General features: G+C 39.0%; 1 protein-coding gene and 1 long non-coding RNA gene across 2 annotated transcripts; one reads left to right on the top strand and one right to left on the bottom strand.

Moving 5' to 3' along the window:
* The first annotated feature begins 1242 nt into the window (after positions 1-1242).
* LOC306765525 lies at positions 1243-3690 on the top strand. Its single transcript, XR_013771568.1, has 3 exons — positions 1243-1597; positions 2517-2651; positions 2744-3690. It is a non-coding gene; the product is annotated as an uncharacterized lncRNA (long non-coding RNA).
* An 839-nt stretch (positions 3691-4529) lies between these two features.
* On the bottom strand, positions 4530-12376 carry atp6v0ca (ATPase H+ transporting V0 subunit ca). The gene is made up of 3 exons (XM_079253261.1): positions 12171-12376; positions 7100-7283; positions 4530-5661 (listed from the first exon to the last, which is right to left on the bottom strand). The coding sequence occupies exons 1-3, from the start codon at positions 12241-12243 to the stop codon at positions 5457-5459; spliced, it is 462 nt and encodes a 153-aa protein (XP_079109387.1). The 5' UTR covers positions 12244-12376; the 3' UTR covers positions 4530-5456.
* Between the last annotated feature and the right edge of the window lie 1418 nt (positions 12377-13794).

Here is a 13794-nt window from a genome sequence, read left to right as displayed (position 1 = left end):
TACATAATAATGTTGTGTTTTCTCTGAACAAAAAGTTGTGGAAGCAAAAGAGTTTGTGTGATATTTATAATTTACCTTCTGCAGGTTCATCTGCTTCTTGAAAAGGTCAGAAAACTCTTTCTTCCTCTTAGTGAAGTCATCTTCACCACTGCCTGACTCAGACCCTTCATCATACCTGCAAGTTGTCACATCAGTTTTACTAAACAAGCTGATGTTATTTCATATTGGATGTATTATATAATGATATTTCAGTGTCACAACTATCCTGCCTTTCAAAGCCGTAACCCTTCTTCCCTCCTCCATAAGCGTCCACCTGGAACCCAAACGGTCCTTTGGGTTCTTTGCTCTGAGCTGCTTCGGTCTTGGTGCTGAGTGCAGCCGCTCTCTCCAACTGGGCCCTCACAAGTTTGGGGTTACGACAGTAGTCGCAGGCACCTGCACAGTTTGGCGTCTTGTCCCCAAAAAACTTGGAGATGATGGCATGACGACAACTGAAGAGGAGGTATGACACAGCTTTCTTTAATTTCTTATTGATGTGTTTATTTATGTGAAAACAGCAATATTGATTTATAAAATAGACAGAAATCGCAGCTCCCGCTGTTTAAACAAACAAGTAAACTAAGTTCAGATGACGTTTTTAGTACACAGCATCATTGATCTATCAGTTGTTGTGTAACATCACACACAAACATAATCAATAATTTGTTCTAAAATAAGTGTCCAATCTGTTTTAATGGCATAAAAAATATTCCAGTTACTAACAAAAAACAGATCTGAGCTCCTGATTCGCCTCTGACTACAGATCAGCAAATGTTCCAACATGTGGAATAAATTACAGGAGATCATATCATCTGAAAAGACTCATTTTCTCCAGTTATCTGGACTCACAACAACAGATCACTTCCAACATGAGGTTGACTTCTTCTTCTACAAATTACTTCCTAATAAAACTCCTTCCTCAGATGGGATTTTTATCATTCACTTTATAAAAGGCTGCTCCAATATGAGAACCAGGATTATGTAACAGCTATTCTTCACGCAACCACACACCACAAAGCCTGTTTGGGAAACAGTCCGTCAGTGGAGCCACTTCAACAACCCACTAACTACCATGCTAGAAGTGGAAACTCTTCCACCTTCTCTTGTGTTAAACAAGAAAACTCAGTGAAGGAGGAGGGGAAAGACGGAGAGGCACACAAAGACTGTGTGAAGCAGAAGTCACTCCCAGACAGGACTGTCAAGAAGAAACGAGCTTTGACGCGGACAAAGGCTTCAGACCTTCAAACTACACAACGGAAAACTCCTGTGTGTGTCGCTGACAATAAATACCAAAAAGAAGAAAACAACAGACCTGAGGACTTCTGTGCTGAAACAGAGGAGGCGATGAAAAGACTCAAACTGAAAGATTAAAAGAAGCTTTAAGAAAAGCAGGAAGATTTGTTTTTGTGCGTCTTCAGTTTTTCCTAGTTTTTCCAAGTCCATATCCGGCTATCATCAGTCAATGTCAAACTGAGAGTCTCAGGCTGCATCTGAGTAGCTCTCCTCTGAGATGACAATCTGCGACAGCAAACAAACTTCCAGAGGAAAGATTTGACAGGTGACTGGGAAACAAAAGTCATGTTCATTATGTCTCTTCTACCATGTCTACTTATAATTTCTGACCCATAGTCTAGATTGGATGTGTTAGAAAACAGACAATACTCTTACAGGTAAGTTATTGCTGTTTGTACAAGAGTCGCATGAGAAGCAACACAACTTAGAAATACTGCGGGCTGAAGAGGAATATGAGGAATGGATGTAAAATATGGAAAGTTAAGTGAACCTGCTTTGAAATAAACAGGATAAGGTAACTGCAGTCGGATTATAGTCTTCTTTAACTTTGTGTCATTGGAAATTGGCATTACATCATGTCACAGTCTGGATTGCTCATCAACAAAGCATGTTCAGTAAAAACTTATTTACAGTGTTTGTGTCTCCATATCATAGTTGTGGAGGTATATTCAAACTTTTAAAAATGAGGATAAAATCTGCTCTATTTTTATTAAAACCTAGATAAAATGCTAACATGTATATAACATAAAATGCTTCTGTTGGGTATTTTAGATTCGCTGTTTCCCTGTTTTCCTGGAATTATGATAAACTATTTATCATAGAATATAGATATATAGATAGAAGCTCAAACTACAAACTACTCAGTGATGTCAACTGCGTTTGGATGTTTAAATGTTTTATTTAATACAGTATAACAACTCCTTAAATTATAAAACCAGACTGTCACACCCATTTCAGCAATTCATCAAGAACACAACAGCACAACCATATTAAACTTGATACTCCACCTCCCCCCCATTTCACACTCTGTGCTGAAGGCAAAGAGATGTATGTCAGCACAAAAAAATAAGATGATCTTTTTGTTTAAATGTCTTTCATCGAATCTAACATGGTTTTAGTTATGCTGAGCTCACTAAATCACAATGTACTTGTTCTTTTTTTCTCTCTCTTTTTTTTTTTAAAAGAAAAGGTCCTCACCAGGATGGATGCCAGAGAAGACGCGCAGAGCCTCCTGAGCAATTTATGGCTGAAGCTGAATGATCTGCCAAATGCTCACCCTTTAACGATGGGAGGTTTCTTCATCATCTTAAGCTTCATCGGTAGGTTTCAGCTCTTTTTTTTTTTGCTGCACATCTGTTGTGTAGTTTTCCTAATCAGCTGATCAGGATACTGATTCTGTGTCCTCCCACAGTCATGGTCCTGCTCATGATGGTGCTGACCTGCATGAACTACTGCTGCTGCTGTTGTAAGACCAAGCAGAAGGGACCCAATGTTTGAGCTATTATGGAATAAATCACAACACTGAACTCTTTTTTTTAAATACACCATCTAAGTACAAGATGCTTTAGCGCAGGTTTTTCATTGCACAGTCCAAAATACATGAAGGGGAAACTCATTCTCCTGGAATCCTGATCATACACACACCAGACAGGTTGTGCACAACAGAGGCCCAACCCTTCCACAATAAAACAGCTAGCAAACACAGAGAAGGTTATTCTGACAAGGTGCCAAACACACCTGTTAAAGCTGCCCAGCCTTCAGGAGATCTGACATAGTTCAGATCATCGCTGCAGTCTGCAGAGCAACACCACCACCTCTGGCCTGAGGAGAAGGCAGGGCCCTGCTCAGATGTCTTATATACAAGCATTCGGTGATGAAACCTGACTTACAGCAGACGAGGAAAATACAGTGATCTTCACAGTGCAAAAATGACCCTAAATCCATTCAGGTTTAAATGGTAATTAATACTGTTCAAAGTAAGACAGTACTTGTAAGAATACTCTTAAGGGTGACTTGCCTTCAGAGCTGAATGTTTTCCTTTACAAGTGTAATAGAAAGGAAGAGTGAGTGTGTTTCTGCTGTACAGAAACCAAAATAAACCTGCATCTTCTGCAAAAGTCTACTTAGACTGTATAATCAGAAAACAATAAGTCTTTTTCTTGTTTAACTTTTCTTTCCAACTGCATAGATTAGTCTATAATTTGACCAGCAGAATGTAACATTTGGAGTAAATCTAATTGTTTAAGTGTAATAGCCTTCAGCTTACAGTTTATCTTTATGTTCTTTATGTTTTAGGGATTTTAAGGCTCAAACCTTTTATAAGCTGAAGCATGATGCCTTTTAAGTAAATGCCTTTCCTTCCCTCTCACCAGTTCACACCTTGCTGTGATGTGAGAATTTGTCTTGAAGATTTCCCAACACTTCTAACATAACAGGACTAAATCAAACTGACTTTGCTTTTTTTACTTGTCCCACTTGTACTCTGTCCTTACTTAATAAGTTGATACTTATCAGTTAATAAAAGGTTGTCAGCGTTTGTTATTTTGTATAAAAGTATCTCATAAATATCAAAATGTAGATGTAAGTCTTTTGGACTTTGCATGGAGACTTGGATGGGGTCATTCCCAGGACTGAGTGAATTCTGATCAGATTTATTGCTTTACTCTTTGAGCTCAAACCAGTTTATAGCTGCAGTGGGTTTGCCTCTTTCTTAATCTCAAATTCTCATTAGGATTAAAAATATCAATTTATTTCATTTTATTATTTTCACTACCCAATGACATTACAGCTTGCTACCAAATACAAATACAACACATTTTTCTTTGGCATCCCCCCCCCTTGTCTCAATAAATGTGCGTGCTCTCAAGGAATATGGCTCCAGATCAGGCAACATAAAGACAGGTAGAAGACATTGCTTCAACGTGACCTTCACGACGCCACAAACTTGTTACCTAAAATCAGTAGTTAGTAATCCTGAATAAATTGCAGTTCTACAAGCAGTAGAAAAGTATGCCTTTATCCAGTTGATTAAGATCAATATGCTGAAATTAATATTTAAGACTATAGTTAAACAATTTATGAACTAACTTGCTTAACTCTATATGCAGTTACAGCATTAATATAAAAGAAAGTTGGCTGCACAGAGGTGTTTTGGAGGAGGTTGAGTTTTTATTTGGAAATCTGACAGGCATGGCTGAACAGTGAGCTCTCACTTTAAACAAAAACAAAAATCAATACAGCAGCACTACAGGTAAACGATACTAGTGTCTGAGAATGTCATATTAAACATAAATCCACCTGCACACATTATACACTCACATCTCTCACACGCACACACACATCCCAAAACACACTGTCAACTCCATGTGAACATGTGGACATCCTCCATTAATAAATCACACTATATCCAGAGGAATTCTGAGCACTTAGACAATTACCCACAGTGCAATTAATCTAACTATACACAGATAATTTATTATTTTTTCATGTATATAGGGTATTTAATAAACAGTTTTCCCATTTAGACAGTTTCAAAATCTTTATAGCTTTCCATAAATAGTGAAAAAAAAAAAAAAAGATTTAAAAATGGTCCCCGAAAAGAACATGACAAAAACAAAATACTAGTGTGCACAATTTTTCAGCAGTCTCAAAAACAGAGAATGACAATTAAAAACCACCAACAAAAGACAGAAAAAAAGAAAAAAAAAAAAAAAAAAAAAAGGAAACAAAAATCAAAGGGAGGGGCGTGGGCAGAGGGGTCAACGTTGATACTCACACTCACAGCACAAGTTACTACATTTACTGGGGGTGGGAGGACTCTGGATCACTGTACAATTTAAAGATTAGACAATATACCAGGCTGACTGTCCACACATCATCTCACAACAAACAGTACATGTTCATGCCCGTTCTGCACACAAGACCTGACACAACTGGATGGCTTTAAACAATATGGAATAGATCACATCTACTGAGGACAGAGCTGTCAAAGTCGACCGCCAACATATTTCTGTTGCCATCCCATCCTGTCAGACTCACAGGGTGCCATGGAAGAAGGTGAAAATCTCCTATTTGTTCTTGCTGCTTTGATGTGGAATGAATGAGATGGTGTTGGATGGAGACACTTATTTTGTAGATAGGATGAGGGCCACAATAAGGCCATAAAGCCCCAACACTTCAGCAAAGATCAGAATCAGGATCATGCCCACGAAGAGCCGAGGCTGCTGAGCGGTCCCTCTCACACCAGCGTCGCCCACAATGCCGATGGCGAAACCGGCTGCCAGACCGCTCAGGCCCACACTCAAACCAGCTCCGAGATGCAGGAAACTCCTGATGGGGAGAAGCAGAAACAAAAAAATCTTAAGTTTGTGAATTTGTCAAATTGCACAACAGAAGAGAGAGAAGCCAATAACGCCTACAGCCCAAGCTTTCACTGGTCCTCGGTGAATGTTTTCACTACTTTCCATGGAAACTGGACCATAGAGGTTTTTCAGTTGTAAGTGAATGCTAGCAAATAATTTCAGCCACCTGGTTTCAATAGTTTCCTTTACAATCGAGGGCTCATTGTGGCGCTTAAGTATCACAAAATCATTTGCTGGTCACACACGGCCAGCTGATACGAGCTGGGTTTGAAAGGTAGCCGGTCGGGAGTTGTTCTCAAGACTCATCCTGCATCCTCATCCAAACTGTACACATTACACTTTCAGCTGGACTTTGCAATCAGAACCCTAACATAACATTACAAACCTTGCTCCAATCTTTCCGAAACAAGCTTCGAGCCCCCGGAACCGCAAATAAGGGTGAAATTATCCGAACACCGCCAAGCATCAAAGCAGTTGATGAAGGTCCAATGGTGGGAAAAATGTCCTCAGCTACTAAGGTGAAGAACTTCACTTGGTGCCGCTTCACCTCCAGAGGGATCAGCTCAGAGAACGGGCAGGCAGCCTGAGGAGCCAGCGCTATCCTGGCGTGCAACAGACTGAAGTGGCCGTCACACGTCACAGAGTATGCAGCCGGTCTAGCAGACCAGACCCTGATGGACACCACTGCACATAATTTCCATTCGGTTTGGGTGTAGTTACTAGTCGTGTAAGTGCTCTGGAGGCTAAAGAAAAAAGAGCCAATTGTTTGATCTCAGTCCAACTTGTACTCAAGGCAGAAATGGGGTCCACCCAGTAGGTGGTCTAAAGTTTCAGTGCTGCTCAATAAACCCAGTAGCCATAGCCTTAAAGGTCGAGTGCTATATGAAATAGCACCATCTGCTCCTCTTCAGAGCCTGCAGTGGGGTGGAAGAACAGGAAACCGTCTGCTCTCGTTTTGGACAGTTTTTGAACTTTAAAACTGTGCCTGACTATCGTTTACTGCTCGGCACATCACACAGACCCAAACGTTGCATCTGCAACTTTAGTGTCCTATGCACCATGTTTCTGCTTTGCATCCAAGAACAGATCTATGTAAAGAAAATCTGTTTTTCTTTACAATGCTTATCTTTTCACAACTGTGCACATTCACACACCTCAATTCCTCAGGCACTTTTTTTGTGCAGGTGAAAAAACCCAGTTTCCACATAAAAAACATCTTCTTTGAAAATGTTCAGTTCCATCAGCAAAATCTTTATAGCTTCATACTGAGCCCATAAAAACATGTCATGTGACTTGAATACAAAGTACTTGTGAGAAACATGCTAATAAGTCCCCTATCTTTTCCATTTAATGAAATGAAAACATTACAAGACTGAAAGTATCAGTTCATCAGAGGTGTTTCTTACTTGTAAAGGGTGATTCTCTCAGAGATGTTGTTTGCTATCAGTACAGCTACCACCAGTCCGTAGATGGCGATGATACCAGCCATGACCACAGGGATGATGGACTTCATGATGAGCTCTGGCCGCATCACAGACATTGCAGCGATACCCGTGCCGCTCTTTGCCGTCCCATACGCTGCTCCTAATGCTGAGAAAGAGAAAACAGAGAATATCCTTTGATTGATCTCTTTAATAACATGAATAATATAAGAACAGATCAAAGTTGTATACTGTAGAATTCACTGCACCAAATATATTTGTATAATTTGATGAAACAGGAGAAATTGTGATTATATTTTTCATTCTGTGGCTCTACTACCAAAACAACACCACCCACTTTGAATCCCATGGTGATATTAATGACTAATGTTACAGATGGGAGCTTCTCATGCAGTTTTCCTCTCTGCTCTGCTGTCACTCTACATCTTAATAATACCTTAATAAACCAACTGCAACTACTGCAACATATCTGGCTAAAAAAAATCCCTGGACTTGAAAGAGTAGACAGTTTTCTTTTTGTATCCTACAAATTCAAAAGATATATATATATATTTTTTTAAATAAGTCTAGACATGTAAGACTGATATCCGACTACATGGAATTTGTATTATAGAAGCTTATCTATTTGTCGCTTTGCCAGGAGTATATTCTTGTTTTTAGTTAGAATATTTCAACTGAACAAATAACCTTTTTATTGAGGGCTGTGTTATATTGAAAGCCATTACCAGATTGCTCACAAGTTTATTTTGGATGCTGTGCTAGAATTTATCATCCATCTGTAAAAGCAACACTCTACAGCTACTTTCAACAGGATAGCACATATTTCATATTTGCCATTCATATAAAGACTGGACTGGATATCAGTTTTCTAATATTTCATATAGGTTGAGGTCATAGAAACAAGTAATAAACACACATTTCTATAAGAACAAACTAGACAAATGTATACTTCCATATAATGTAACCTTTGTGACCATTAGAACATACTTTTCTGACCCTGTGTGGCACACTTGAATGCACCATGAAGTCTTCTCCAGAAGTATATGACAGACTTCATGACATTTAGCATTTATTTTTTAAATTAAATGTGAACACAGTAGATGTTCAAGTGTGTGTTTTTAAGTGAGGTCAAAGTAATTCTACATTTCAATTTGTGTGACGACACATGAGCAAAGTTCTGAATAGTTTAGAGATAATGATCTTTAAACCACCCCAGGTAACATCTGATGGTCAACTTCTTATCTACCTGGAAACATGAATATGGACTAGCTTTATACCCCGCCCTCTTACAATCTGCAATTTAAAAAAGCTCAATGCATAACACAGCGCGGGTACTTAGACATTGATATCAATCTGCTGATATGTGGCGGTTTACAGAGCAGCAACTCAAAACAAAAGCAAAAATGTTTTCCTGACCGATGTCAACGTACCTATGAGCCAAGGAATCCGACCACCCATCCCATGAATATTCTAGTCACATTAACCATGGACCAGTGCAGGTGTATGCATTTTATCATACAGCAGCATACACAAGTGTTGCCTCAGTATTATTTACAGGAGTCACATGTTACATGTTCTTTCATTTGGAATGAATTACTCAAAATTAAATCATCCTGAATTAAAGTTCTGTCCTTCACATTTACACGGAAATAGTCATTCTGAATTGATTTTTACATGGAAAATATGTTTAAATTGCCTTTATTCAATTCCACGTCATACCTGGGGGGGGGGGGGGGGGGGGGGGGGGGGGGGGGGTTCTTATTGCACAGAAAAACTCCCAAGTCTTTTCTGCTCCTTTCTTTTGTGTTACAACATGGAAGACCACATAAGTACCATTTCGGCTTTGATTATTTTTGAAGCAGCAGCTTGACACGAGCATAGTTTTTCACTTTAATAAGATGAGACGGAGAAAGGAAACCGAGAAGGGAATGTGTGTCAAACAGCCCGGGATATGTGAATCATTGCGACAGGACAAGGGAACGAGCAGGCGCAGAGTGACTGGAATTCATATAAAGCGTAATCAACACAGACACGATCGATAAATTAGTATTTAAAATCAGAATAAACTTACCACTTACTTCAGATTAAAGTTTCATTCAGAATGGTCATTTTCATTATTTTTGGGTGTTTACAAGTTTCAATCTGTGTAAAAAGGATTTAATCTTTATTCTGAATTAAAGGGGAAACTCATCTAAAATGTGCTACAGTAATGCTAAATGTATTATATCTTTCTTTTGACACCTCAAGTGTAACAACAACAGAAGAACTGTCACCAGCTGCCTTCACAGACTCGGATGATGAGAGTGCATCTGGTTAGGTGACTGGAGAGAGTATGCAACAGTAAACATGTACTCCTGGCTTACAAACTTTTTAGTTTCTGCAGGGAGGCTACTTGATCCAGATTTAAATTTTAGTAGGTGAGATTGACATCAGTCTGCCTCCCTAACATGGATACGATGTAAAGGACTTTGTGTATTAGCATCTCTTTCCGGAGACGGGAAAACTGGACAGTACTAAATCCCAACACTTCCTGTATGTCAACAGCTGTGGCTCCACATCTGACGTCTGTCAGGCCGACCCTGTTGTCAGCGCTCTAGGCCTGGCAAACATAATCATGTAACAGCACTGATGATACGCTGTGCTCAATTTCATTTGTGATTCCAGCTGGTTTCTATGTTCTCCTCAAGAATAGTTGCAGCTCAGCAAAACAGGAAGAGATGACAAAGCTGGTCTGGATGTTTAGAATAAAATGTCCTTTTAAACCATGATATTAAAAAAAAAAAGGTAAATATATGAGAGGCTCACAATTAATTCTAACACTCAACATCTCCTGTGTGAACTGTCTCCTGTGATATTTGTTTTGGCAGATTCAAGCGTTTGCTGTCTTCACACCACATTGTTTTGCCTTGAAGGCCATTTCTTACGGATTAACTGTACTTAAAAAAAAAAAAAAAGTTACATTACCATCAACTGTAAAAAGTTTTTTTTCTTTACCATCTTCACCATTACATTTTTACTGTTTGCACATGCACTAAAAAGGACAGCAACAGCTTGATCCAAACAGCATGAGCAGAATTTTGTCTTGTTTTTGTGCCTGAGGAGATTTTAAAAAATGTTGCTGCACCTGAAAACTGTTGGGAAAACCATGAAACAGGAATGTTTTAACAGCAGTGTTAATCCCTGATCAGTGTGGCAGCATTTAGTTCAAAATTATGCTGGGAAAAGCGACTTGTAGTTTGACTTTGTGCTGCAAACTGAAGTGTAAAGACAGATTTCAGAAACTGACAACAGGAAGACTTTTGTGTTAATTATTAATTAGTGTTAAAGTATTGCAGTCAAAAGAATATAAATGTAAGCAAACCACACTAACACAAGCTGTAAATGAGTGAGAAAAGAATAATTAAATCGAGCTGAAAGTCACCAAACCTTTTAACGTTTTCTATGTTGTGTTACAAATCTTATTTATAACACAAATTCCCTAAATCTGGAAAAATACCTCACTATATCAAAAAGAAAGCTTTTTCACTGTAGTGTTTTGTATATTAATCTAAAATAAGACGATTTATAACATTACCATAAATCTTCAGACCCTCCACTTTATTAAAAGATATTCAGCAGCAACGACAGCCTTAAGTCTTCTTGGAAAAGATTGTGAGAGATTGAGAGGATATTTACGAAAGACCCACAAAAATGAAATTGTTAGGAAGTTGTCAGATTAATTCTGATTTAATTATGGATGGACGGCTCCTACAGGGCAGAGCCAATGGATTAGGCCTAATTAATAATATAATAAGACTTGCATGATGGAGAAATCCCAACTACTGGAGCTGGTGGGGACCAAAAAAACAGCTGCTTTTCCAAAGGCCACATTTATCATTTCCACTACAATTTTTTTTAAAAATGTTTTCAAAAGGGACACACACACACACACACACACACACACACACACATATATATATATATATATATATATATATACACACACACATATACACACACACACACACACACACACACACACACACACTTGGTATATCAATGTCTGGTCACTTTGCTTTGAATGAAAATTATTTTTAATCTGGCAGAGGCAGCAACAGTGAGTGAAGATATGCAAAATGGGCTGAACAAATCCTGTACTAAATCCTTATAATAAACAGAAAATAAACGGAAATATTGAAATGGGACGCAATAGGATTGCTATATTAATCTCTATAGACACTAATAAAAAATAACCCCATTTGTTACTCATTGAGGTCGTCCTTTTCCCGTGATAATTGCCAGCATCTGCCGGAATTTAAAATCATTTAAACAAAACAAACAAAAAAAAACCAAAACCCCAGACATTTTTAAAAAATGTTTTGTATTGAAACCAACTTCAGAGAGGGCGTCTCCTCTCTGACAAGCTGGAGGTGCACGAATATATGAGACCTATAGGCTGTATAAACCTGGATGAATTGATGGATGGGGTTCCCCTTTAACTTCTCACACTTAGGCCTCGGATGCTGCCTCTCTGTACCACCTTATCCGAGACAAATAAGAAACGATTGCTTTAGCCAAACCGAGTGATTTGGCTATACATTTTAAGTATAAATATAACCTACGACTGTCCATCTTGTTCTTATGTCAACTTCATTATCGAAAATTACACATGACGTGGCAGAGAAAACCATCACCTCGCCGTTTACCTGCGCCACCAACCAGCCACAACCAGAAGACAGGGTTACTGTGTGGATATAATACAAGCTACTGCTAGTTCCCACAGAGGGAAACAAATCGCAACGATGCAGGCAGACAGAGGAGCCTGTACGGGGAGCAGATAGAGGAGCCCCAGCAGCGTGATGCTGCCAGAACCCTTCCCCCGCCTCTCCTTCACATCCCCGGCAGGTGTGCGACCGTGACCGCCCAACCGACTCGTGTTTCTCTCCCGACAGCTGTCGTTTCATAAAACTCCGCGTGAACACGGTGTCTTGCTACTCTAAGTCTATATTACGGCTGTGAAACAAGACGTGTCATTTGAGGCAGCTGTTTTAGTTACCGCTGAAGACCATGGCCGCAGAGGCTCCCATCACAGCGAAGAAAGGCGAGTACTCGGGGCTCTCCTCAGACATTCTCGCACTTTTCCCGGGACGATAGCGCTACACTGCAGACTGTCTTCTTTTGAATTGTTCCCCTATCCCACCGTCACGTCTGGACAGGTTAAAACACTGTAAGGGGACTACAATGTAGCTGTCAGCAAGAGCACCGGTGTAGAAGAGGAAAATGGCGAAACGGAAAAAGTCACATGATCAACCATCTCGGAATGTCCCAACTGTGTTGACGCGGGGGTGCTCGATACAGATAGCCGTAAATATTCTCACCAGTGATGTTTATTCCATCAGGAAAGCTGTATGATTATATTGTAATTAAAAAGGAATTGTAGCAGTGATTATAAGGCACAGACATGACTGATACTGCCACGTATTCCGTGAATTGTGTGCATAGTTTGTGTATTATGGTATGTTCTGCTGCAAGTGCACTGACTGCAGCTGAAACGCTAGTTGTCACTGCACGCTGGCGTATTAATCATTGGGCACGAAATGTTCAGTAAAATTAACAACATGCCATGAATGTTGTTTCTAATTGAAAAATACACCTGAAATAAATCATAATCGAGGAAGCGTCACGGTTTGAAAAGCGAGCTGCGGAAAACCCAGAGCTGCCTTGGTCAAGGTGACACGAATATGAAAATGGGTGTTTCTGATGTCACCTAAAGGGCTATTTCACCCCACTTGCCAATGTGGTCGAGCTTTAAAACATTTCTTTATTTATCCTATTTATCAAATACTTCTCCCCCTCAAAATCAGTATAATTTCTTTTAACTGTAAACTGTCGTCAGACTATTCCTTGGTAACTTTAGATTATTACTGAACATCTGCTGTTGTAAAACCAAAATAAGTGAATGGGTTTCTTTCTTTTTGAAAATATTTTATCATACAGTTTTACAAGTTTTGGTTACAAGTTATTCTATAAGTTTTGACAGCTGTTTGGAATTGTCAAAGATCATCCTTTTTATGCAGTATAAGAGATTTTGAAACGTGTAAAAAAAAAAAAAGGCTCAAATGTATAATCTGTGAGGAAATTGTGAGTGCAAATTTTACTGCAAAAAATGAGTGACCTTTGTGGTAACATTTTTAATCATGACAATACAATATTTTGATCCTGGAATCTGCAGGTTCACAGGAGTTTGTGGTAGAATCTGCGTATTAACTAATTTTAGCAACGACTAGCAAGTCAAATAGTTGGAGAATTGGCAAAAGGAAAAACTGTCACATCCTCATTCACCTTTTATTTAAAGGAAGAACAATTTGCTTTAGGATGTGCTCTCTAATGAAAAGGGATTTTCAGAATGTACCCGAACTACTGTAGTTACTTTAGTGCAAAAGATGTAAATATGCACAGATTTGACATTAAACTCTGCTGTGTTAATGAGTTTTCCTGCTGATTTTTGTCTTCTGAAGGCATTTAATCCTCCAGTGTTCAGCCACTTAGCCCATTAATAGGCCTAATATGAACTTTTTCCTGATAGTCCTGGTGAAAAATCTGCATTCTTAATGGTTGCATCCCAGCTAGTTAACCTGGGTTTCTTTCTATCTTTTTTTTTTATTTATTTATTGGCAGCT

The sequence above is a fragment of the Telmatherina bonti genome (genome assembly GCF_933228915.1).
Source record: "Telmatherina bonti genome assembly, chromosome: 14".
NCBI lineage: Eukaryota > Metazoa > Chordata > Actinopteri > Atheriniformes > Telmatherinidae > Telmatherina > Telmatherina bonti.
Note: the sequence above shows the minus strand (reverse complement) of the source record. Positions and strands in the feature narration are given on the sequence as shown.

Bases quoted from the DNA above. Each gene is read 5' to 3' on its own strand.
- atp6v0ca (XM_079253261.1), bottom strand. From the start codon at position 12,243: ATGTCTGAGGAGAGCCCCGAGTACTCGCCTTTCTTCGCTGTGATGGGA. The intron at 7,284-12,170 runs GTAACTAAAACA...TCTCTTTCTCAG, and splicing joins TGCGGCCATGGTCTTCAGCG to CATTAGGAGCAGCGTATGGG. The intron at 5,662-7,099 runs GTAAGAAACACC...TCTCCCCATCAG, and splicing joins GAGAGAATCACCCTTTACAA to GAGTTTCCTGCATCTCGGAG.